This window comes from Ursus americanus, chromosome 30, assembly GCF_024610735.1.
Source record: "Ursus americanus isolate L20-20 chromosome 30, mUrsAme1.1.p, whole genome shotgun sequence".
Taxonomy (NCBI): domain Eukaryota; kingdom Metazoa; phylum Chordata; class Mammalia; order Carnivora; family Ursidae; genus Ursus; species Ursus americanus.
Genome location: NC_142156.1, coordinates 27,904,541 through 27,929,863, shown reverse-complemented (window position 1 = coordinate 27,929,863; position 25,323 = coordinate 27,904,541). Strand labels below are relative to the sequence as shown.

The following is a 25,323-nucleotide window of genomic DNA, read 5'->3' as shown; positions in this document are numbered from 1 at the left end:
AAAACTTAGTGTCATGCCAAGCTTTCTTCCCATGGAACAGACAACACTCAACATTTCTATCTTCTAAGCATACCTAACAGAAAGAAGAGTGTGTCTCTGAGGAATGCATTTTCCTTGGTTGTCCTTCTATGGAAAACCATGTAAAGTCATAGACACAGACTTAAGTCACGTCACAGAGGTAAAAGATTGTCCTTGCCTGGTTCAGCCACTCCCCCTATGACAGAGAGAGCTGCCACCAGACTTCAACCTGCTGCCTGCTTCAAACCCAGACTAGTTGGAGAGGCTTGCAAGTGTGAGCAAACCCCACTGCTGCACCTTACAGAAACAATACCTGGCCTTCCCCCCCCAAGATCTAAGGAGAAAAGGGCCAGAGGTTTAGCTTAAGTTCCTTGTTCTTCCCTTTTTTAGAATCAAATCAAATAACAGAAGCCCAGAGCACCTGCTAAAAAGACACAGATACAGAATATGTTTAGGCACCCTTTCCATAATGGGTGTGTGCCAGTGTGAGGGCAGGTGCCGTTTCTCAAAGAGAGGGATCAATACCACATTCTCTTAGCCAAGGCATACACATGAGCCCACAAGTCACCCCACAAAATCTCTGGAGTCTTTAAAATGGGCAGATGCATGTTTTGCTTCTCTGATTGTAAGTGAACAGAACCAAGAGGTGTTGGGGTTCTGCCAAGTGTTGGGGTTCACCTTCCAGACACCCAAGGCCGTCAGTGTGACCTGACATCACTCTCCCAACATTATGCCTTGTTGCCACAAATGGGACACTCTTTATAGGTTATCTAAAGGATAGGCGAATTTATGGCATAAGTGTAAAAGTCTGATGGGGACAACAGGTAAAAGTTTTGGGGAAAGAAGATGCCTTTCTGAAAGACCACCACAACTTCTAGGCAACCTCGGCAGTATTTCTGAGAAGAGCCATTTTGGAGCAAGGACAGACTTGCTCACTGGTTATGGCCGCAGCTCTGGAACGCAGGATTTCTTTCTTTCCTCTCCAGGAATTGTGTACTTTGAGAATATCTCTCTTCTTTGATTTTCCTTTTCTTTCTGGGAAGGAAGAAGCAAAAACTGTCTACTGTTCCTTCTGCTCTTAGAACATAACAAGAATGGATGAAGGAGTGAAAAAAAAAAGTATTACTGTTAAATTTATGTTGTTGAAGTTTTTTTCCAAATTAAAAGCCTATGCCCACATCCTGGTTGAGACATGGCTGAAAGAGCTGCGAGCCCTGACGGGTTAATTCAGAGGCCCTACCCTCAGGGGGTGGGGGTGTCAACTCCCTCTCTGCAGCACAGGACAGGTCACATGTTGGTTGCATTTCAGCTGTATTCTTGCAATTACTCAAAGGCGGTTTCTTCCAAGCTTTACTGCAGACCCTTTGGGTAAGTTTTCTAAGGCAAATATATGACTACTCACATCAAGTCCAACAATGAAGCCCTTTCCAGCTGAGTTGAGTCATGCTCAACTGGCCCCCTCACCTTCCCCATAATTTCATCCTGATAGCAAGAGCCCTTCCCCCCCACTACCACATTTAGATTGTGAGTTTTCATGAACAGAAACCCACTACTTATGTCATGTAAGCTCCACTCCTGGCACTGAGGAAATAGGGAGTAAAATGACCATCAGAAAGTAGCCACGTACTAGAGCAGAACCAAGGAGGGCACTTGTGAGATTTTTCTCTCATTTTCTACAGCCCCATTAGCACAGCTGCTTGTGATGAAGTCTAGCTTTGGAAAGTTCTCAGAGATTCATCAGAAAAGAAAGCAAGCCAAGTGAGTTTCTAAAACCCTTCTTAATTAAGAGGCTAAACCTTAGAAAATGGACAGTCAGAAGGGACAGTCTTGACTGGAGCAGTGCCCTGCCCATCAATGCACACATCTAACGGTCTGTGTTCTTGTCTAAATGATACAAGAAGTCATCCTCCTCTTCTGCTCTCTGGCCTTCTAAGGACCATGTCTGAATTAAATCATTCTGCATTCCGTGGCGCAGTACAGTTTAAATCAATAGCGTTATCATACTACAACGCTCCTTTCACGCTCTCCCTAATGCCTAATATTAGTCAAGTTTGCACTAAAATTGATCAGTAACAGAGAGCGGTTTCTCTTAACACCCCCTCCACATCTAGCCCCCCCCCCACTCCTTGGCCTCCCCCAGGAAGCAGGATCCACATTGATTTCTATCTGATTACAGGAGAGCTTGCCCTGACTTTCCCCGGTTACTTAAGCCGGCGTCTCATTGCGTGTCCTTAGAGACCAGGGCTTCGCTCAGGCAGAGAGCGTCTAGACAGTATTCATGACCCATCTGTCTGGCACGGCCCAGCGGATGGCAAACTCTATTAGAACTGAAACCATTTTTCCCTCCTCCTCCTCCCATCCCTCTCTCCCTTTGCGAAGCAGGAATCTGACACTGAAAATTACTATCATTGTTGCAATTCTCAAAATAGCACCGCCAGACTTTCATTAACATCCACGCTAGACTACTAAATATTTAAAGAAGTGGATAAATTTCATCTGAAGTGGGACAGCCCTGCACACATGAAAGCAGTAACAGAATCAAAATGTAAATCTAAGAGGTTGTTTTTATCCACGTAAATTTAGTGTCACAGCAGGAGGAAATGATGCCTCACGTTTATTGAAACTTTCCCTCCCATTTGTTCTCTGCCTTTGTTTATCTGAAAAGGCAGAATTGCCTTTCAAGACCCTACAAGATTTTAATTGATCAGAACACGGTCTTGGAGAAACAAAGGCAGCAAACCAAAGGGGAGGGGGGGCGGGGGAAGAGCCCCCCCCTTCGGCAGTGCAGGAGGGTGAGCTCGCGGCGAGTGCCTCCTCTGGCTCACCCCACGAAACACACCCAGGTGGAATGTTGCCAGTGATAACCTGCAACCTGACCTGCTCAGCTGAAGAGATGCATATCCTTCTCCTCCTTGTTTTAAATACCATCTTGCATCATTTTCATACAAGTCAGTAATTGTTTTGTCGTGGGTTCTTTTTCTTTAAGTTGAAAAAGGGGTGGGGAGCCCTGTCAAAAAATATACACTACTCTGTAGAACAGCTTGATTCACTGAAAGCGGCCTCTGCTACTGGCCTTGACCAAGGTAAACCAGAATTCAGCAAGTGGAACCCTCAGAGCACAAGCCACCCCCTATCCACCGTGCTCTAGGACAACACAAGACACTGGAAGACCCTTGTTCCTCCCTCCGTGCAGTCAGCAATATCAAGAGTCTAATCCACTGAGTTGCTTAAGGGCACAGGAAACAAGCAGGGGCCTCCGTCCACTGGGACAGCTGAAAGGGTCTGAAAGGGCCACGGTGTACACAGAAGATACGGAGGAAAATTAGGGGTCTAGGGCCACAAGCCCACATCTGGCCAAGGAGGACTCTTGGGGCTCACAGCAGGTGAAAAGAGGAGAGTAATGGCAGAGAGTCACTCCACTCGCTGGGTCCCACCAAGCTTGAGCCACACAATCTGTCATGTTCACAGGGCAGCTGTCATCACACTCACTATCCTGATGGGGAAAGTCAGACAGAAAGGGAAACTAATTTCCTCCAAGTCACATAAACAGTACACAGGCTAGGCAGAATTGAAGAAGGTTTTAATTAATTAATTAGTAGAGGAAACCCAATGATCCCTGACACACTAGGACTACTGGGTTAAGTTTTTGTAATCTATTTGAAAATCCAGGATGAAACCAAGATTATCATCATCTGTATATCAATTAAAAATTGTCATATAAATTATTGCTCTTGGAACACTCACTTCTGTGGGCCTTCATAATAACAGCCTGTTTGATCTCCAGCCCCAAATGGTACAAATCTTTAAAAACTGATGAGTAAATCCTTACCTTGTTCAAAAAATATCAGGAAAAAAAATACCCAGAAACAAAACCAAAACCACAGCCTAACCACAGGCTCCTAACTGCAGCATGGTCTAGCTGTGTGAGTCTGAATAAAGTGTACCTAACCTCTCTGAGCACTATCTCCTAGGAAAACTTTCTGGGATGGTTTTGAGAGATAAATGAGATGATGCGTGTAAACACTTGGCACTCAGTAATGTCAGCTCTCTGCCTACCTTATCCCCACCCCTGGAGCTGCAGGCCTTCAGATAAACTCTTTGTACTCCCCCCACCCCCGCCATGGTCATCAGAGAAAGGGAGCAGCGTTTTAATACTTTATCTTTGTGTAAGGGGTGATGAAACACATGGGAACCAGAAGTGGGTGAAAAACCAGGGTCAGTGAGCTCCTGGTGTGCACTCCGCTTCTTCAGCATTCGAGAGGATGAACAGATTAAGAGTGGGAGGGGTCTGACAGGTGTCCCCGTGCAGCCTCCTCACAAGCAGTATTCCTGCCGAGCCTTTGCTGAGAAATAGAAACAACTTCCTATGAAAGACACAACCGAGGCAAGTGGCAAGAGTTTAACATGAACTATATAGTAGAAAACAGTACTGTGTCAACATGACGTTTTGTGGGTTTGGGTAACTATGTTAAGATTATGAAAGAGAGTCTTTCTTTTTCTTAGGAAATACACATTGAAGTATTTTGAGGTAAAGAGACAGGATGTCTGCAACTTACTATAAACTGGTTCAGAAAAAATAAAAATGTGAATATAGAGAGACAGAATGATAAAAAGGATAAATTTTATAACTTTATTCTGTTTGAAAATTATTTCAAATAATTTTAAAAGACAGCAAACAGAGAAACAGGGCTGAAAATTTAATAATATTTATTGAGCATTTACTATGCACCAGGCATTGTTATAACTGCTTTATCTGAACTATTTTATTAAATTCTCAGAACAACACTTTGAAGGAAATACCAATATTATCATCATCACTCTAAGATTGAGAAATTCAAGACAGGAGAAGGTTAAGCAACTTGCTGAAAGCTACAATCAGTAAATGGTGACTGCAGGATTGGAACTCAGGACCTGATATTATACTTTATGTTTTAAACACATTATAGGGCTAGCCTGGGAACCTAACCATAGTTGGAACATATGTTCCATTGGAACGCTGGAACATATGTTCTCCAGGAATAATAAGAAACCCAGATGCTAGGGATACCCTGGCATAAAATTGGGACCTGCGCTGGTAGGTAAGTAAAGCTATACACCATGCCTCCGCAGACACACTCACATACTTACACGCACTCATGTATGCACAGACCACACACACTCACACACTCTGGCACACTCACTCCCACTTCTTTAGGACCTGGCAGGAAGCATTTCACATTTCTTCTGGGCTTGGCATGAACCAGCCCTTCGTATAAAGCATGTGGATATTCAGAAGCCACAGACTGATCTTCCAAGGTTTGCTGTACTGGGAAACCTTGACCCCCAAAAAGCAAAAAAAAAAAAGTCTATCATAGAATAAACTAAAGTAGGCTTATACTCTGGTTAGTTTGGGTGTTTATGGTAACCCAATATATATTGTCATGACAGACAATTTGGGAGGATAGACCTTATCGTCATCTCTTTCTGTGTCCTATCACGCAGGCTGCCAAGCTTGTATAGATATTTTCAACTCTTCGGTTCCATTAGCAGGGTACTTGGCCATGCAAACAGAAATTTTTTTGCATCCTCTGGTCAGACCTGAGTTTTCTAAAATGATCACATTCATCCATCGCTCACGAACAACAAGCTATATATTCCATGTATTATATGCTATATATGCCATATAGTATATGCTATATATATGCCACATTACCATATGTTCTATATGCCACATACCGTATGCTGTATATGTCATGCACCATATGCTATATATGCAATGCACTATTGTGGGCACCAGGGCTACCACAGAAAACCTTAGAGTCTCTGTTCACTGAAGGTCATGCTTACAGCATGCTGAGAAGTAGCAGAGGAAGTATAAATGGTTTTCAGTTTAATACAATAAATACTTCTCAAGTGTCCATATATGTACTGTCCATGCTATGTTAGGAGAATCAGTATTCCAAAGATATAAGCATAGCCCCTGCCTTCAAAGAGCTTAAATCTAGTGGGAACTAGATTCGTACACACGAAATGATCAAGCAGAACAGACAGCACCTTAGGAAGGGCACCAACTGCTGCAGGGTTGCAAGCAGGAGAAACTGTTTCTGGCTTTGGAGAGGGGATCAGAGGAAGGGTGACCAACTTGATACAACTGGCAGATGGCCAAAACACTAAAAAAGACACTAAATGAGAAACTGGACTGGGGGGGCAGAAAAATCATTTCTTCAGCTTTGGATGCTCAGGGTTTAGGAGAGCACAGTACGGCCCTGGGGTCTGCAAACTGGGTACAGCAGAAGGTGGTGAGGCACAGGGCTGTGGGACGCTCAGAGTGTAAGGGACATAAAGAAAGAGTCAACTGGGTGAGGTGAAGGAGCACGCATGAGGGAGTGAGCTCATTGGACTCCTCCACTCCTGGAGTTTCACCTGTTTAAACAGGCCACTGGAGACCCAGAATCCTGGATAAGACCTGGGAGTTGGGTCACCCAAGTGCAGCAGAGGGGATTTCTCAAAGGTTCCATATAAACATCAAATGTGCTTTAGGAGCACTTGGGTGGCTCAGTCAGTTAAACATCTGCCTTCGGCTCAGGTCATGATCCTGGAGTCCCAGGATCAAGCCCCATGTAGGGCTCCCTGCTCAGTGGGGAGTCTGCTTCTCCGTCTTCCTCTGCTCCTCCCCTGCGGGGAGTGTGCTTCTGCCTCTGCTCCTCCCCCCTGCTTGTGCTTGTGCGCACTAAATACATAAATACATAAAGTCTTTTTAAAACTGTGCTTTAATTCATCAGTTCATAATGACACTAAAGAAAATCTCATTGGTTACCTGTGAAGGGTGATAGGGAACTTTCTCATTATTAAGAAAACTGATCCTATCTGATATGCACTTTGTGGTAATCACATAGTTGACGGGGAGTTTCACTTTATAGAAGCATCCCCACCAATAAATGGAGAAAAAAGGATAGAATTAGGTTATGACTATTCTGCAACCCCTCATGACTAATAATATTCGCACAACAGAGAGACAATCAGGGTGCCTCTGGATGGAAGACAATGGCACCAATGAGGCCACTTCAGACACACAACATTCAAACCTTAATCTCCCCAAACTCTAGAATGTAACTACCAACTGACAGGAATTAGAGGGGCTAGAGGAACACATGTAGTGACTTCAGGAGAAAGCAGTCAGCAAAAGCCTGAGTATGGAAACCCTACAGAAGAAACAACCCAGACCCTTATACCAAAAATTACAAGAAGCTAGGGGGCACACTGTAGAGCAAAAATTCTTCAGGGGTGTACTAATCTCTCCTGGAGAAATATTTGGAACCTCTTTGGATCCCGGTTCAAACAAACTGTGAACAGAACAAAACAACATACACATTTACAAGACAATTAAAAAGACAATTAAAAAAATATGAACTCTGACAGGCTATTTGATGACTGTTAATGTCTGCTGAAATAATTACAGTAAAAAAATAAAGGCCTGGTCTTTGCGAAGCCTGGTTGTGGATAAGTTTTCCTCATGGTTATGAGCCTGGTCCCAAATATAAGATACTTGGTGTTAACTGACCTTCACAGTATATGTAAGTCAGGTCCTTATGCTATATACCTTACACTTACACAGTGCTGTATGTCAATTCTATCTCAATAAAACTGGATGGATGAACGAACAAACAAACAAACATACTTGGAAGGTGGGGAGTTGACAGTCTAAGGTGAAGCACAGGGCAGTATAGCTCAGTACTTAAAGGTGACTTGAGCCTAGGTGCCAGTCCCTTTGGGGGAAAAAAAAGAGGACTGTGAGAAGAGCTGGTTTGGGAAGAAAGACATTCAACTCAGATTTTAATACACTGAATTTTATTTTATTTGGTTGTTATTACCCTAAATGGTCTTGGGCCAAAAAAAAAAAAAAAAAAAATTTCCTTCTTAAAAAGTCCTGAAGTTAAAATCCTGGCTTAATTGGGTACACTTTATTAGCTTTAGTTCATTGGATTTCGAGATTCAGCTTTATGAGACCACCCATGGAGAACGAAGCAACGTCCCCCCTCCCATTGAGATGGGAGCTCCTTCACTCCCCGCTCTCCCTGAATTGGATCCCTTCAGTTAATTGGAAATTCCACTGAAGCTGAAAGTGAAAGTTGTTCTGATTAACAGCTGGCTTCGTTTCAACTTTCGGCTTACTCTTAAGGTCTAGTGGCATGAATTCCTTAGCTCTGATTGCTTAAGGAAGGTTTGTTCTTGCCAACACTGCCAAAGTACATGGCTCTTTCCAAGGCTACTCAATTATTGCTTCTGGGAAGTCAAAGGAACCCTGCCCTCCCCAACCAGGATGTGGCACGGGGGCTTTGAAAATGTAGTGTAACAGGAAACACTCAGCCTGGTAGGAATGGTGAGGCAGAGTTCACTAAAAGTCTGGGAGCAGCAACGCCAGCATCCCCCAGGGTGACAGGTGATCTGTGCAGCTCTCCACTACACATGCACAGCAGACCCACAGGCAGTCCAGCTCTTTTTAGGGACGGGCAGAAAGTGTAGCGTGACTTACTGGCTTTTCTCTATGGGCCCAACCCACCTTTCCAACCCTAGCTCAGGCTACCTGCCACCCTCTCCTTCTCCCCATGATCGTGCTATTCTTGACCCTGACACTCTGTCCCTCTCCATGCCCTCCTGCACACCTCTCCAGAAAGCCACTATGACTACTGGTCCAACCAAAACAATTCTCTAAACTACTGAACCACAAACTACTAAAACTGCTTAGCTCTCACTACCCTGTGTTCATATTTATCTTCCATTTCTCCAGCTTGACTATTAGCACCTCAGTAACAGGATCTATGTTTTTCTTCATCCCACACAATTCCTGGTACAATGATCAAAGTAGTCACTTAGTAATTTTATTTGTAAATATAATAATTTGTATAAAGATAATTTTATTTTTCTATACAATAAATCATTTTATTTGTATAATTTGTATCTTTAGTGCTCAGGAGTACAATATTTTGATGGAGCAGCCAAGGAAAAAGACATGAGAAAAACTGGCAATTTAAGCTGATAGCATTTTTCCTCTTCTGTAAAAAATGTGCATCCAGCAAAATTCTTCCCCTGTGAGACAACCAACTCCAGCCTGGACCTCCACATCTATGTAAACCCTTTGAGGCTCACGGGAAAATAAACCAGCCTCAGTGAAAGGATGGCCTAACCATAGTTACTGAAGCAGATAAGCAGGTAAAACCACTCAGTTTAGGTTCCAAAAACATTTTTTGAAGAGAAAAGTTACTTACAGCTGCTGTAAGTGTCTCCGTTAATATTAGCATTCCTGGCTTCACTAATGACAATAACATTTTCTTTCTAACTTTAATCCATGCTAAATTTTAGCAAATATGAAATCAGAGACAGAGATGACCCAAACATCTGAGCCTTGGTACATGCTCACAGCCAAATAACATAGGCAGAAAACTGATTCTAGCTCATCTGAAAATCTGGAAGATTCCAGTTTGCTTTACCATAAGCACAATCAAAATAGCAGAACACTGAATGTTCCCTACAGGTGGGAACAAAGCAGATCAAGTAAATGAATCTTGTTCTTAAACGGGAACAAGGAGGAAGCACTCTGTGTTTTTCTGGAATGTGACATTTTATAGATAAGATTTCCTGTAGAATTTGAAGTTCTCAAAGCAGAGATGAAGGACAGCCTCATCATCAGAGTTAGTACTCTGTGAAGGGCATACTGTCCATCTGCGGGAGGAAATGTGTTGGTAGATCCATTAAAACCCACTTTCAAATGGAGAGCCTCTAAGCCTCGTTATGCAGCTATCAACAGGAAGTAACATAACCTTTGTTAACTCTATATTCGTGCCCAGTAGGGTAGGGGGAAGAAAATATATTCATTCAATATTCAATCATCTTCTGGCATCAACAAAGAGCAGGGAAGCTACAACCTTTCCCAAAGACTCCTGACAACAAAGAACCCACCAGTGACAACAAACTCAGAGCAAGTATCCCAATGTGACAAGTGAATCCAGCTTCCCTCTGGTGCCTGTGAAGAACTGGGGGAAAGGAGTGCAGTGGGGGTTGCTGGTCAGATCAGAGCAAGCTGCCCTCAGTCGAGCAGGGGACAAGTAGGTAGGAAATATCTAGAATCTGTAAAGATGAACTCACCTTTGGACACCTGAAAAATCCTGTTACATATGAAGAGTGACCCTGGCATTAGAGACAGAGGATAAAAGCCATGGTGGTCCACCTCCCCAAGAAATGGCCACACAATGAGTAGGGATGATGATAGTAATGATGCAATTATGTAGAGTATGCTTTACATGTATATTCTTTTACTCAAATTCTCATAGCAACCGTATATGGCAAGAACTATTCCCATTTCACAAATAGGAAAACTAAGTCTTAAAGGGGTTTAGTCACTTCCTTAAGCTAGAACTTGAACCCAAGTCAACTTGAAGCCACAGCCATGGTCTTAACCTTTGTTCTTATGTCTCCGGGCTTTTGTCTTAATCTCCCATTTTAGCTAAAAGGACACAACAAGTTTTAGTTATATCTGAACAGCAGGGACCAACCGTTTGCCAACAGGATCTTAAGGTTCCTATTAGGATAAACTTTTGTAGCTGCCTGGGCAATGTTGAGACATTTATAGATATAACTCCTTCACCCAGCTTTAAGCAAAATTAAAACATTCACATTGTTAAAAATGAAAGAAAAAGATGTCTGGAAATAGGCTATAAAAACCAGAAAATACTACTCATGAGAAAGGGAGAGAGGTGGGAGGAAGGGAAGGGAAGGGAAGGGAAGGGAAGGGAAGGGAAGGGAAGGGAAGGGAAGGGAAGGGAAGGGGGTTCAATACAATAAGAGGACTGCAGTTGAACTATCCTAAAGTGAAGGAGAAGCACCTTCAAGATACAGAGAAATAGTCTGCGAAGTGCCCCAGGTTAGAGGGCCAAAGGTTTGGTCTGCCTGCTTTTCACACAGAACTCTCCAATCCAGTGAAAGTACCACACAATTGTACTATTCTCTCCAGTTTATCATGTAATGTGTTTGCTGTTACTCAAGTCTAGAGAAACAAAATATTGCCTTTACATTGTTCTTTTCCTTCTAAGACCCACTGGCTTGAGTCTAGTTGACCTATACCGAGTACTTAGTACTAGCAAAATTCTAAGTGCTTTATGACCATCCCACTTAATCCTTACAATACCCATTCTCATGCTCCATTTTGCAGATGAGGTCACAGAGCTGCCCCATTATTAGGTGAGTGCTGTAGCCAGGATCCCAACCCAACAGGCAGACTTGGAGTGGGCAAGGCAATTCACTGTGGGGATCCCTGCCATGTGTCCAGGCAAACAGCATTATGCAAATTACAGTATTGATGACCACAAGGCTACTCAATTATTGCTTCTGGGAAGTCAAAGGAACTCTGCTCTCCCCAACCAAGATGTGGCACAAGGGCTTTGAAAACATCACCCCAGGAAACACAAGGACCAAATACCAAGAAAGCACGCTCCTAACCTTAAATTGTCTTCTCAAAGTATAGAGATGGGACTCTACAGACACTCAATATAAGAAAATACAAACTGACACAACAGAAAAACTTGACGAGAACTATTGCACTATTAGACTCTTGAATTTAGCAAGCATAAATAACAGGCTTAAAACTCACTAGGCATGATCATTTTCTGAGGTTGCCTTCAATATAAAAATTAAACAGGAATACAGAAAACCATTTCTTTAAAAAAAATCTCCTCCCATTTCACATTACAGTATCAGTATTTATGCAGTCTGATAGCCATAACAAAAATTCTAAATCTGTAAATAAAAAACAAATATAACTTTTCAAAATAACGTCAGTAAAACTGGGGAAAGAAGCTGAATTCCGCCAAATGATTTCAGTAGGACCCCATGAAGAGGAGCAAACATCCCTCCTGGATGTGTTATTGCAAAGATATTCTCATCCTTAACCCACTTCACTTAGTTCGAGAAAACAAGTTTCCTAAGAGAAGTTCAGCAGTGTTTCAAAGCTGACTTCTTACTCCTTCTTCTTCATAAAAAGCATGAGATCAAAACATCAATGAACTTCAAACTCTGATTTCACCTTTTCAAGTTCAAGAAATGCTCAAAGCCTCAGCCTTAGGATTCATACATATAAACACCTTACTTAACTTTTTTCCATCTAGTACCAAACAGAAAAACACATAATCAGAACCTTTTTTCAAGTCCCATATAAATTTTTTCTATTTTCTTATTTTAATTACATGATCAGTTATGAACTCTCCACATATCTTTCTTTGCTTATCTAAAATTATTTTAAAATGATTATTTTAAATCACTCTAAAAACTTTCTACAAAACTGACATGAAAACTAAACCCAATACATTATTTCTTATAATACAGTTAGTGTTTCTAAGATAAGTAGCCAAAGCCTATTCCAAAACACAGCACCACTGGCCATCTCTGAAAGTAGAATGAATTTTCCACTTTTAGACACACCACACCATCTTTCTATACTGAAAGAAAAAAACATTCCCTTTGTGAAAGTACAAAATCTCTTTTCTTAACCAAAATCAACATCCTTTCCATTTCCCTAGGACCCCACGTCCTAACCGTTTCAAAAACAGAATCCAACTTAATGATACCAAGGTAAGTAGGTGGGACTTACAGTTGAAGATGCCAGGAGGTGGGTGTTCAGTCACCAGGAGACAATTTTCTTCATCACTGTTGTCCCCACAGTCGTTCTGTTGGTTACAGACCAGTGAACCAAGATACAAGCATTTACCGCTGGTGCAGGTGAATTTGCACTCTGAAAAAGTACAACGCAGAATATAAAGTAGTCAGTGCAAGCTTGAGGGTCTTGAATTTTTTCTTCCTTCCCCATTTGTGCACTATGATAGTTCAGGAAATCAGTCTATCTGTAAATACCAAAAAACTTAGAGAGGGCTATCTTGATAAGGGCCTTCATTCTGTGAAGTACACACGACAGTGTCCCACCCAGGGGAACTGTGGGGCCTGCTGCAAATTACTCACCCCATGTCTCTAACCCAAAAATGAGAAACCCAGGGGCACCTGGGTGGCACAGCGGTTAAGCGTCTGCCTTAGGCTCAGGACGTGATCCTGGCGTTGTGGGATCGAGCCCCACATCAGGCTCCTCCGCTGGGAGCCTGCTTCTTCCTCTCCCACTCCCCCTGCTTGTGTTCCCTCTCTCGCTGGCTATCTCTATCTCTGTTGAATAAATAAATAAAATCTTTAATAAAAAAAAATGAGAAACGCAGGTGCTTTCTTTCCACGACCTGCCCAGCAAGTCATAGATATGGGGTTCTTATTTTGCATGAAAACATCTGTGGCAGTTTTCCAAGCCTCCAAGAATGTGGGGAGACTTAGAAGGAGCAGCTGGGGGTCCAGCAGAACTTGAGAGCTCAAGCTTAACAAAAGGAGGCTCATATATTTTATTTCCAACTTGTCGCTGGATGTTGTGAAGCTCCAGCAAAATATTTAACCTCTCTGGTATTCATTCATCTCGTGCCTCCGAAACACCAATTTTAACAGCAGGCAGGGGTAGCACTGACTTTATAATGGAAAACATAGGAAAACAATGTGTGTTCTCTGCAACCTGAGAAGCAACCATGCCAAGGGCCAGGTGAGTAACTTAAAGAATATGATGAAGCCCAGCCCACATCTCTATAGGCCACACTGAACATGGAATCCCTGAAATCTCTACAAATCAATAAATGCAAATGGAATTTACTTTTGTAATACTTTGAAATAAATTTGCAAACTTAACACATTACTATCAATGTAAGCCTTTAAGGATAGTGGAAATTACACAGTTATACATGTGGACACATAAACATCTGTGTATATCTTACACTGAATATCACCTTGCATTCTGACTGTGAGCTTTCTTCTAGGAGCACCCACAAAAGCTGGCAGAACTCACACCGTATGTACAAATCAGTGGGTAGAAAACAAAACCTCAGAAAAAGCATCCCAAACCCTTGCTGATGCTGCCTATCACAGCCTCTTCATTTCTCCTCTATTTTGTCTGTCTAGAACATGGGTGGCAGGCCTGGATCAAATACAGGGTCTTTTCAACTCTAAAATTCCATTATTCAAATAAAAGATTGGGCATCAGCACACCAAGGCCTCCTCTAGCTATCCTCACAACAAACGGGGCTGCAAAGAGAAAGACCCTTTTACCTGTTGCAAAGAGACAGAGAACTTAAATCTTCAAAGTATTTCTGTGACCCAGTATGAAAGGGATATTATAGTTTATTTGTTCACATTTTCCTAAAAGAGCACAGAAGAAACCAGCCCACCCCCTGACCTAGTTGAGAAGAGCATGTGAATGTAGCCCAAAAGCACGTCTACAAGTTCATCACTGGCCACGGTGTCCAGGTTAAAAAATCTGTGCGTTAAATGTGATCCAGGCCATGTGGTAGGAACGCTGCTGATGCCAAGTGCTCTTCCAAGGTAGAAATATTAAAATCCAGCTGTTTGAAATCACATTTATGAAGTGACTTTTTTTTTAACTTAATGGAAAAAAGGGATGTCAAGAAAAGAATTTATCTTTCTTTCCAAAAGAAATATTAGAGTTCAGATTAATACCAAACATGAAAAGGACATTAGCCAAAAATAGGCTGATGCTGTTGAAATGGTAATTGGAATAAAGGGAATACTAACCTAAATTGAATTAAACTCCAACTAAAAGATTAACTATTACTGTGCTTTGCAAGGATCTCAGGTTAGACTACCACGTTCCAGTTTGCGTGGAACTTTAAACCAGCAAGAACATGAAACCACCCCCACACTTTATTCGTTTCCACTTGATCAAGGGAGACCGGTCCAGACAGCAAACCATTTTCAAGGAAATGAATTATGTGATTCATTCATTTATATAATCAATATTTTAGCCCCTTCTCTGTTATGTGCCAGGTATTAAGACATGGAAACACAGAGATGAAAGAGCGGCCCTCTTCAAAGGGCTTACAACATGAATTTTTTTTTAATAATGTGAGAAGTGACCAATATATTTTTTCTTTCCAAGGACATATTTTCCTTCTTCATATCCTTCACATCTAGAGTGCCGCCTGGCAAGTAAAACGCACTCAGTGAATCACATATTTGTGGAATAAATGAATGATCTAATCTAAGCCTCGTAAGAACTCTGTGAAATAATTAGGGTAGATATTATGCCCATTTCATAGATGAGGGAATTAAGACTCAGAGATTAAGTGACTTGCCCATAATTAAACTCCTAATAAATGGCAAATCCAGGTGTGTGTCCAAATCTTCCAGCTCTGGTCTCAGGCTTTCTCCAGAGCTGCCTCACAGTTTCCAACTCTGCTTTCATGAATGCGTAACATTCATTTGTAATGAGGATGCCCATATATGTAAAAAGGTTCTCAAAACAGTTTATTTTCTTAATAGGCTTAACATTACTCAGGATGCATTAACAAGGCTTTTGCTACTGATTTGCTTAGAAAGCTTTTGCTTCTTAGATAATTGCAAACATCGATATCAACCCATAGAATTTCAAATTCAAAGAATCTAAATCTTCTCAATGGTAAGTCATTAGCTAAATATCAAACTAAAGGTCTTTCCATTACATGACCACTTGAATCAAAACAACTAGATTGAAATTTTGAATCCATTGACTTCTGGATGTGATATAGAAAATACTAGAAAATTGCTATAATGCTATTAAGTGTTAAAGATTCACGCTAAAGCTGGAACGAAATTGCAGAGTAAACATCTGTCTAAGGTAACATAACTGGTATCGACAGAAGCAGGTTTTCTTTTTTCTTTTTTTTAGTTTAAATTCAACTTAATTAACATACAGTATATTATTAGTTTCAGAGGTAGAATTTAGTGATTCATCAGTTGTATATAACACCCAGTGCTCATTCCATCAAGTGAGAGGCAAGCTTTTAACTGGATCCTGACTTACAAGGCCACCTCCACCATACTTTGCTATCCAAAAACCCAGTGTGTTAAGGCGTTAGTGAGTAGTCCTCTAATAACCAAGTTATTGTGACATTTGAAACAAACTAAGAACCCTAGATGAGAGGTTCTAACTTTAGCTGTGTACTGGAATCACCTGGGCATCTTTCAACATTTCTGATGCCTGAGCCCCAGCGTAGGCAACTGCTCTCAAAGGTCCAAGGTGCAGCCTGGGCAACGGTTGTTACCAGAGATCCTTAGAATGACTCTGATGGGCAGCGAGGATGAAGAACCACTGTCTAGTGAGAATGTTATCCTTAGATAACTCACTTATATTAAGCCCCCTTTTTAGCTAATAGTGTTTTATTGGAACGTTTAGTTGGTATTTTCTAATTTACTAAAAACTTCTCTCTTAAAATAGGCAGGTATTTTGATGATTCCTGGACAACGAAGCCCAGTTGCTACAACTCTGTACTACCAATAAGGTATTTCAGAAGGTTTGGGACCACAGGTGTGACCCCCAAACTACATTTTGACCCACTAAAGACAGAAAACATCCTCAATGAAATAAACCTCAAGTGGGAGAAAGAAGATAGAAGAATAAAAAAATGTTTTCTTACTATATTTCATCCATTCTTTGTGGAACTTGAGTATTCCTTCCAATCCTGAAGTTGAAGGATATCAAAGATTATTTAAAACATTGGAAATATTTTGGCTACAAATTCATGGTGACTTCAGATGGGTAATACTGGAAGGGAATACAGAAGGAACAACTCGGGAGCTTAGTTTTTCCTTCAGGAGCTATAGACATAATTTAAAAATCTGTAATACTTAAATAATTCTTCTTCCTTAAAGTTGGGACTTTTTAAATGAATAAAACGGCATTCCTTTCTGCCATAACTCTATTTCTTGTGAAAAAATTTCCAGAATCAGCAACAGATTTTAGAATCACTAATATAGTCTTACCAATAGAGAATTTCCTCCAAATTTAAGGTCTTCTTTAGTTTTTCTACATTCCTACATAAAGCTTTCTGATGATTTTATGACTCTGAATTGTCATAGCTTCATAAAACACTAATGCTACGAGGGCCCTAGAGACACAGTGGTCCGAACTCTCATGTCACAGATGAGGAAATAGTCCAGAGAGAATTCCTGACTTATCCAAAGTCAAAAATGAACTCCCTGTAATGGAACAGCAAGCCCAATATTTCTATCAAATTGAGGGGAAAACTTTTTTGTCCTAAATATCACTCTAATTATGAACAAACTAATATTAACCAGTTGGAGTACACCATGTGAGAGAGAAAAAGGAAAAGAATGATTCTGTGAATCTCAAACTTACATACAAAAAAAAATTTTTATTAAAAAATTGGGGGGCACCTGCCTGGCTCAGTTGGTACAGCATACGACTCTTTATCTCAGGGTCATGAGTTTGAGCCACACATTGGCTATGGAGTCTATTTTCAAAAAAAAATTTTTAAGGACCAGTAGCTTAACAATTTTATATTTTACACCTAAACTTGGACAGGATTCAAAGATAAATGCTCAATCTTGAACTCCAGGAGAACAAGCTTGCATCTCAGAGACGAAAGTTAATCCGCTTGGTAGAGTCAACATTCTATTAATTAAAAGACAACAAAAAGTACTTGAAAGTTGCTAAGAGAGTAGATCTTAAATGTTCTCACCACAAAAAAAGGAAGGAATTAGGTGATCTGACCCAGGTGTTAGCTAATATGATAGCAGTCATCATTTTGCAATACATAAGCGTATCGAATCAACACGCTCAATCATATCTCAATAAAGCTGGAGGGAAAAGGCAACAAAACATTGGTTTCAATTTTTCCTATACTCTTTCTTAAAGCTTTAGTTTTCACAGATACAATCTCAGTCACAAAATAAGGACCTATATACAGTATTACATCACAGCTGTACAATCAGCCTTTTTGTGTGAATTGGCAAAGTAGTCTATGATAGCTATTTCTGTTAAAATTCATATAGCAACATCGACTCATTCAGTTCACACTTCTATCATTCACAAACCTGAAAACTGAGAGTGATTCTGGCTCCAACATTTCTGACATTAAAATCTAGAATTATCTCTCAGTAATGGGGGCCTTCTCAATGTACCTACATTGTGAAGAACAGAGATTAAACTTAGTTGTTAGCAACCTATAGGTGAAGAATTAATAGGATGCTAAAATTAGTATAAATAATTTTACCACAACCAACATAATTTTACATTTCCCAGCACAGAGATGACAACGATATTTTTATTGACTTATACACACATCACCTACTCCCCAGCAAGGTACAGGATTACTTATCATAAAAGTAAAGTTCAATAAAAATGAAAAACAGTGAGTAAAAGACAAAAAACATAAACCAAAAAATGCAAGGGAAATGAGAGAAACTTTGTGACTTAAGAGAGCTCTAGTAACTGGTCATTAAACTGAACTCCAAAGAAACAAGCTGCCACAGAGACAAGGAAACCAGAGGCATGGTGGTGAGCCCTTGGGAGCCAAGAGTGGTAGGCATTTCAATTAATCAGAAACAGACTTTCTTCTGCTTCTAAGGCTTAAAAGGTCTGTCGCCGATGTTATTAAGGGATGCTATACACAGTATGGAAGCTATCTCAGATAACCAATTTTGTCAAAAAGGAAAAAGGGCTCCCCATATGGTTATTTCCTTTATCAGCTTTCAGTGAAGTTAGAATACGGGAGTAGTTCCTATAAGCCAGAATGACAGCACCAGAAAGTAGTGATTTAGCAAATTATGAAGATAAGGCTTTGAGAATCTTCAGAAATGAAAAGCTAATCCTTAGGGCTATTCTCAAATGTCGGCTTTTGATAGCATGTGAATGGAATAAGGATGATAATATGCATATTCTCCTACAAAATTTGTTAATGCAAAGAATACATTTTGAGTAACCTGTAAGAGACTTAGAATCTCACATATTGACAACACTGATCTCTTTGGAAGTCTGAGGGAAGAGACCTGCAGAAGTTGCTTGTGCCTTGCCTGATATCACACGGTGATCTACACAGCATGCCGAAAGTCAAATGTAAAGACACTGTATCACTGATGATGCTCTCCCCTCCCTCAAAGACAGAGCTGACTCTCCTGGTTATAAATTTGGAACAAAGGGGAATTTAATTAGAAGGTTTATATTCTGTGTAATGAATTAAGTTACCCACAAGCATTTAATAAAAGTCATATCTTAAGTGGTGCAACCGAAACCATAGTTGTCCTTCAAAAAGATGAATATGACGTGATAAAAGGATATTTGCCCATATAATAAGATTAACATAGAAGAGCCTCCCATTAAAGATAGTAATAAAATTTTTTAAAACTCAAACCATTTTATGATATGGCTTATCGCTCCCACTATGGTGCTGAAAGACGATTTTAATGTGTCTGAAATTATCTAAGAACCGTAAGTGAAAAATGTGCTCTTAAAAGTCCAAGTTATTTTCAGGCTTTAGACTTCTAGTCCTACAATTACCTTTTAGAGCAGCTTTAAACATTGCACAACTTTCATCAAAACACCGTAAGGCATTTTAAAAGTCAGTAAAAGTCGTTAGGACTTGAATTGGCAATTCAGCACTCTGTCTTTTTTGTGTTTAAAACCAATTAATGAATGAATTTGTTTCTGTGTTTTTCTGTAAAGAAAATGTGAGGAGGTATTCTTACTAGCTTCTTAGTGCAGTACTAAAACCAAGCAGGTAAAAACTACTTTAAAACACTTTGAGGAACAAAGTGTTATCAATATATGCAATGCACGTGGGAACACAGTTTGAAAGGATGATGATCAAAATACAAACAGTGTCTACCTCTGGGTTCTAGGGTCACTAAGTAATTTATAAGTTCCTTGACAATTTTAAGTACGAGTTTATAATCAAGAAAAGTATAAATCCTATTTTAAGGGGGAAAATCTCAGTAAAAATCTCTGAAAACCAAATGTTTGTAGAATTCTAAATCTATCAAAATGTTAACTTTAATGGTACTAATAAAGTACCTAATTCCCCATGGCATCATTCAAACAGAAATCCAGACAGATAGCTCCAACGTCATAAGGATAAACACTATTTCAGTTACTTTTCATTTCATTAAGTATATACTGACCACCTATCATGAGTAGAGCAGTAGTAGCAGAAGGGATACCAGTAGGCAGTATCTGCCCAAGTAAATGCCTGATGGGAGTATCTCCCTGAGGGGAGTAACTGCCTGATGGGGAGTATCTGCCTGAGGGGAGTAACTGCCTGATGGGGAATATCTGCCTGAGGGGAGTAACTGCCTGAGGGGAGTGGCAAGTGAAATAGGCCTGCCATGAGGTCAAGCCAGGCCTGTGGAGGCTTGAGGGCCACTGGACAGAAACCTGCTTTACTATGAGAACTGAGGCATTAAAGAATATTAAGCACACGGACTGATACACTTCGACATTTTAAAAAATATTTTATTGCAGTACAGTTTGTTTAAGAGTGTCTGTGTGTGTATGAGCAAGAGAGAGAGAGAGAGAGAGAGAGAGAGAGAGAGAGAGAGAGATCCAGGTCAATGGGTTTATACAAAGAGAAAAACAAAAGAATGCTCATATAACCAGCACACTGATCAAGGTACAGAAAAGGCATGGGGTGGGAGTGTGGTTCCTGGGGTGTTCAACATTCATTTTAACAGGATGTCACTATACGTAAAAATAAGGTAGGGGAGGTAGGGAGCAGGTCATGAAGAACCTTGTATGCCTTACTGAGGACTGTTAATGGCTCTCAGTCTATAGGTTTTAAATAAATGTATTTGAATGAAATGGTAACTGGACAGTATTGAGCATTTAATATATACTCACCAAGACTAACCTCAGATAATGGTTTTCTTATTACTTTGCTCCACTGAGTAAGCAGCATAAACCACAAGACTCAACAAGAGTTTTTAAGTTGTCCATTAACTGATGTTTCCATATGCATTTGAGGTATACAGCCAATGAGGACTACACCCAACTCCCAGGACCAACATAAATGGATGCACAAGTGTTTCACAGCACAGACCCAGGCCCCAAAAAGGAGACCCACAGGAGCAAAAGGGAGGCATTTATCCTTGGGTATCACAACTCCTGGGCCTCATGCTCTTTCTCTCTAAGCCAGTCATTGCTTCATTCATTCATTCATTCAAGAGTCCCGCACTGTTTGGGACAAGGAGCATGTCCATAGGCACCAAGGACAGACATAAAATAGTCCACGGTCGTGAAACTCAGAAAACTGGCTTCTTTTCTAGTTCTTATATATTGTGTTTCTCCTTGGGCAAGAATCTTAACCTCTAGATTCCTGCTGGTAAATGAGGTGTCTGGATTAAACCAGTAGTTTTGAATCTTTACTCTGAATAACTAGGTGTTCCCCCTTTGAGGCCTCAGGATCATCTGCAGGAGATGGGGGTGGGAGTAGGGTCAGTAAAGGAATCCTGGCAGTTCCACTAGGATCTGCTTTTAGGTTAGGCTTTCCTCTGAGATTTCCTTGGAAAAAGGCATCCCCCAGCTAAAAATTCTGAAAGCCACTGAATGTCTTAAACTCTAAAAGTCCTTTCAGTTCTTAAAATCCATGATTTAAGAAAGCAATTTTAAAGAATGAAATCCCATTTTAGCCCTTCGGGACTTGTGTTGCCTGATCTTGATTAGCCAAATTATAGGTGATCTTTAAAATTTCTGAATTCTGGATATTTTATACAGACTGATTATCAACACCATCTCTAAGGGATCACATCAGCTATACCAACGTGCTATAACTTTCCCCATCTTTAAAATAAAAATGCTTTTCTCCCCATTCTCTGCTTTCCTGCTCCTGTAGCTTAGTGCCTCTAATCTGTAATTATCCCCTAAAAATAACTCCACTCAGACTTTGATCCCCATCACTGCACCAAACCTGCTTGTCCAGGTCCCCAGTGACCTCCATGTTGTTTGCTCCAGTGTGGGCACCTCAGGCCTCATCTTACCAGACTGCCTTTGACAGAGCTGATCAATCCTACCACCTGGAGCCAACTGCTCCATGCATCCAAGGACATGTCCTATTGCCTTAATGATGACTGCTTCTCCAAACCTCCTCATCCGGAGGGCACTTTTGGGTGCCCAGGCTCACCCTCAGCCCATTCCCTTGAGATCTCAAGCAGTACAGTGTCTCCGTGCTAATAACTCCCCACAATTATACTGGACCTTCCCACCTCTCCCTAGGCTCTCAATTCCTCCAATCACCAGCTCAACATCTCCATGTGGAATGTAATAAATATTTGAACTTACCGGGGCCAGAACCAGGTACCTCCTTTTCCCATGCAAACTGGCTCCACTCATAGCCTTCTATATCTCGAAATTTCATCCTTCCAGTTGCTTAGGCAAAAACACTGGAGTCATCTTTGACACTTTTCCCCAATCAATTAAAAAATTCTATTAGATTCACCTTCAAAATACATCTGGAAACTGGCCTCTTCTCACCACCTCACTCCAGTCACCCTAGTCTAAGGTGCCATCATCTCTCAACCAGAATACTTCAGTAGTCTCCTAACTAGTAACCCATCTTCTCCCTGTCCTTCCCATCATATTCTAGTCCCAAGAGAGCAGCCAGAATGTTCCTGCTGAAATGGAAGCCAGATCAGGTCTCTCCTCTGCTCAAAACTCTCAAATGCTGCGCACCTGGGTGGCTTAGTCAATTAAGCGTCTGCCTTTGGCTCAGGTCATGATCCTAGGGTCCTGGGATCAAGTCCCACATGGGACTCCCTGCTCAGAGGGGAGTCTGCATCTCCCTCTGCCCCTTCCCCCTGCTCGTGTTCTCTCTCCCTCTCTCTCTCGCAAAAATAAATAAAATCTTAAAAAAAAAAAAAAAAACTCTCAAATGCCTTCATTCAGAGGGAAATCCAAAGTCCTTATAATGAACTCTACACAACCCTCCATAATTGGACTCTCCAACCTCCCTCTCCTCCCCTTAGTTGGCTCTGGGCACAGTGGCCTCCTCACTGTCCCCTAAACACACAAGGCTCACACACTTGCTGTTCCTTTGCCTGCAACACAATTGCCCAGGATATCTGCTTAGCTAACTCCTTCACTTTCATCAGGCCTTCACTCAAATGTCAACCTCTCTGCAGGGTATTCTCTGACTACTGTGTTTAAAATTGGAATCCCGGGCACCTGGGTGGCTCAGTCAGTTAAGCATCTGCCTTCAGCTCAGGTCATGATCCCAGGGTCCTCCGATCGAGTCCCACATCAGGCTCCTTGCTCAGCAGGAAGCCTACTTCTCCCTCTGCCTGCTGTTCCCCCTGCTTGAGCACTCTCTCTCTATCTGACAAATAAATAAATAAAATCTTAAAAAATAAAAATAAAATAAAATAAAATAAAATTGGAATCCCTTCTCCATTACACCCGCCCCCCCAATACTCCTGGCCTTTCCCATCCTCCTTTCCTATTTTGTGTTTCTCCACAACTAATTTCCATCTAACATTGTATTTAAATATACGCATAATCGTTTTTCCCCCACTAGAATATAAACTACATGAAGGCAGGTAGGAATTTCTGTCTGCCTGGTTTTACTGAGGAATCCTCAGGGTCTGAAACAGGACCTGGTATATCATAAGTAGTCAATAAATATTTGTTAAATAAATCAATGAACAGAAATAAAATCTCGTTCAGAGGTTTGTTTGTTTTTTTTTTTTTATAAGATTTTATTTATTTATTTGTCAGAGAGAGAGAGCACGAGCAGGAGGAGGGGCAGAAGGAGAAGCAGGCTCCCTGCTGAGCAAGGAGCCCAATGCGGTACTCAATCCCAGGACCCTGGGATCATGACCAGAGCCGAAGGCAGATGCTTAACGAACTGAGCCACCCAGGCGCCCCACATCCAGAGGTTCTTATAGGAAACATAATTAAGTACTGTAACCCTTTGAGTGAAGAAAGTTTTCTCTAACTGAGCAAATATCCTCACTAGGGATATATATACAGAAAATGAGGTAGAAAAGAGACAAAAAGGGGATAAAATTCAAATATATTATTAGCAAATTATGTATTACTTTTTAAGGCAAAGAATTAGTTAAAATTACAGCCAGAGTAGTTTTTAATTACCTGTGGTCCCCATTTATGGAATTATTCTCTCTCCAGTGTTCAATGTCATAAATATTTAGGCTTTTTCCATCTGTCCCTTCCCAGTCATCTGGCTTAATTCCTAAATCACAATATTCTCTCTCAGTGCAGCCTTGTGTGTTTTGGAGAGAAAGCCCATTGTCTGGCTAAAGCATTGGACTGTTTGTTCAGGAAACAGCCAGCTCCTTCCCTGACAGCTTCCAGCACCCTGAGAACTGGGTGTGGACATTGAGTTCTCCACCTGTTTTATTTTTTAATGTTTACATTCAAGTTCACAGGAGTCAGGGAGTAAAGCAGGTATTTATCAATTCACGGTACTGCTGATCCGGTCTTGTCCTCAAGTTGACCACAGCTAGTTATTTTCTATTTGGGTACAAACTGCCTCACTTTCTTGTCTCGAGCCTGACCAGGCTGTCTGCCTGCGGTCCTCCAACTGTCACATACCCTTTAAGAAATTTCCCTTCCCTGAAAATTTATACCTTCTGAGACCTCCACAGATCCAAACTCACTAACCCAGAAGTGCAACAGGGAGATGGCTATATAAACTCTTGTGTTCTGTGCCTCCTTTAGCCAACCCACACTGGAATTTTGAGATTGTATCTTTATACTTTTTTAATGGTTAATACCATCTACTGTAAGGACAATGTCCCTTGCCCCAGTCAAAGAAGGTTTGTTACATTTTGTTTTGTCTTATTTCCCCTATTGGTTCTTTGGAAGCCCTTCTTTGTCCCCTCAAATAAACTTCCCACTTCAGGCCTTATTCAGCCCTACTGTCCTCCAGGATAAGCTGATGACCTCCTACCCATGATGATGCTGTATCTGGGCAAGTCTCAAAGCTCCTTCACAACACGCATGGCCTTAGAGATACTCAGTGTCGGTAGACAGAGCCATCCTTTTATGTCCAGAGGAAGATCTTCAGATACTTAAAATAAGGGCCTTTGGTTTCCATAACTAATCAAATTCAAAACAGGGATTAATGTGGGTGAAAAGCCCTTGCCATGTCCTCCTTCCAATGCCATATTTTAGAGGGAGAAAAACTAGCAGGGGAACCTTGGCTCTCAGCAGGAAGGTCCCAGTGATCCAGGACCAATCCTACCTTGGACAGGAGAGATGCAGAAAACTGCAGCCCTGCACTCTACTGCTTTATTGGAGAAAATGACCTACTTCTGACAACTGAGACCAGGTGAGAATCCCAAGATCCACAAAGACAAGACATTTTTTGTCCTGAATATGCTCATTTCAGGCCTTTGATGAAGAATTTCTTTATAGTCCCATCGGCAAACTAAGGACTTCCTGCATTTTTTTGCCTA

General features: G+C 41.1%; 1 protein-coding gene across 5 annotated transcripts in view; it reads right to left on the bottom strand.

The window, feature by feature from the left end:
* LDLRAD4 (low density lipoprotein receptor class A domain containing 4) overlaps window positions 1-25,323 on the bottom strand; it is a 417,333-nt gene that overhangs the window by 178,763 nt on the left and 213,247 nt on the right. For all 5 annotated transcript variants that reach the window (XM_087857498.1, XM_087857497.1, XM_087857495.1 and 2 more), the window contains one exon: window positions 12,638-12,778. Coding sequence is in view for 2 of the 5 variants with exons in the window: in XM_087857495.1 (XP_087713621.1) it covers window positions 12,638-12,778 (141 nt within the window). In the remaining 3 variants the exon portion in view is untranslated. The remainder of the gene's footprint in view (window positions 1-12,637; window positions 12,779-25,323) is intronic.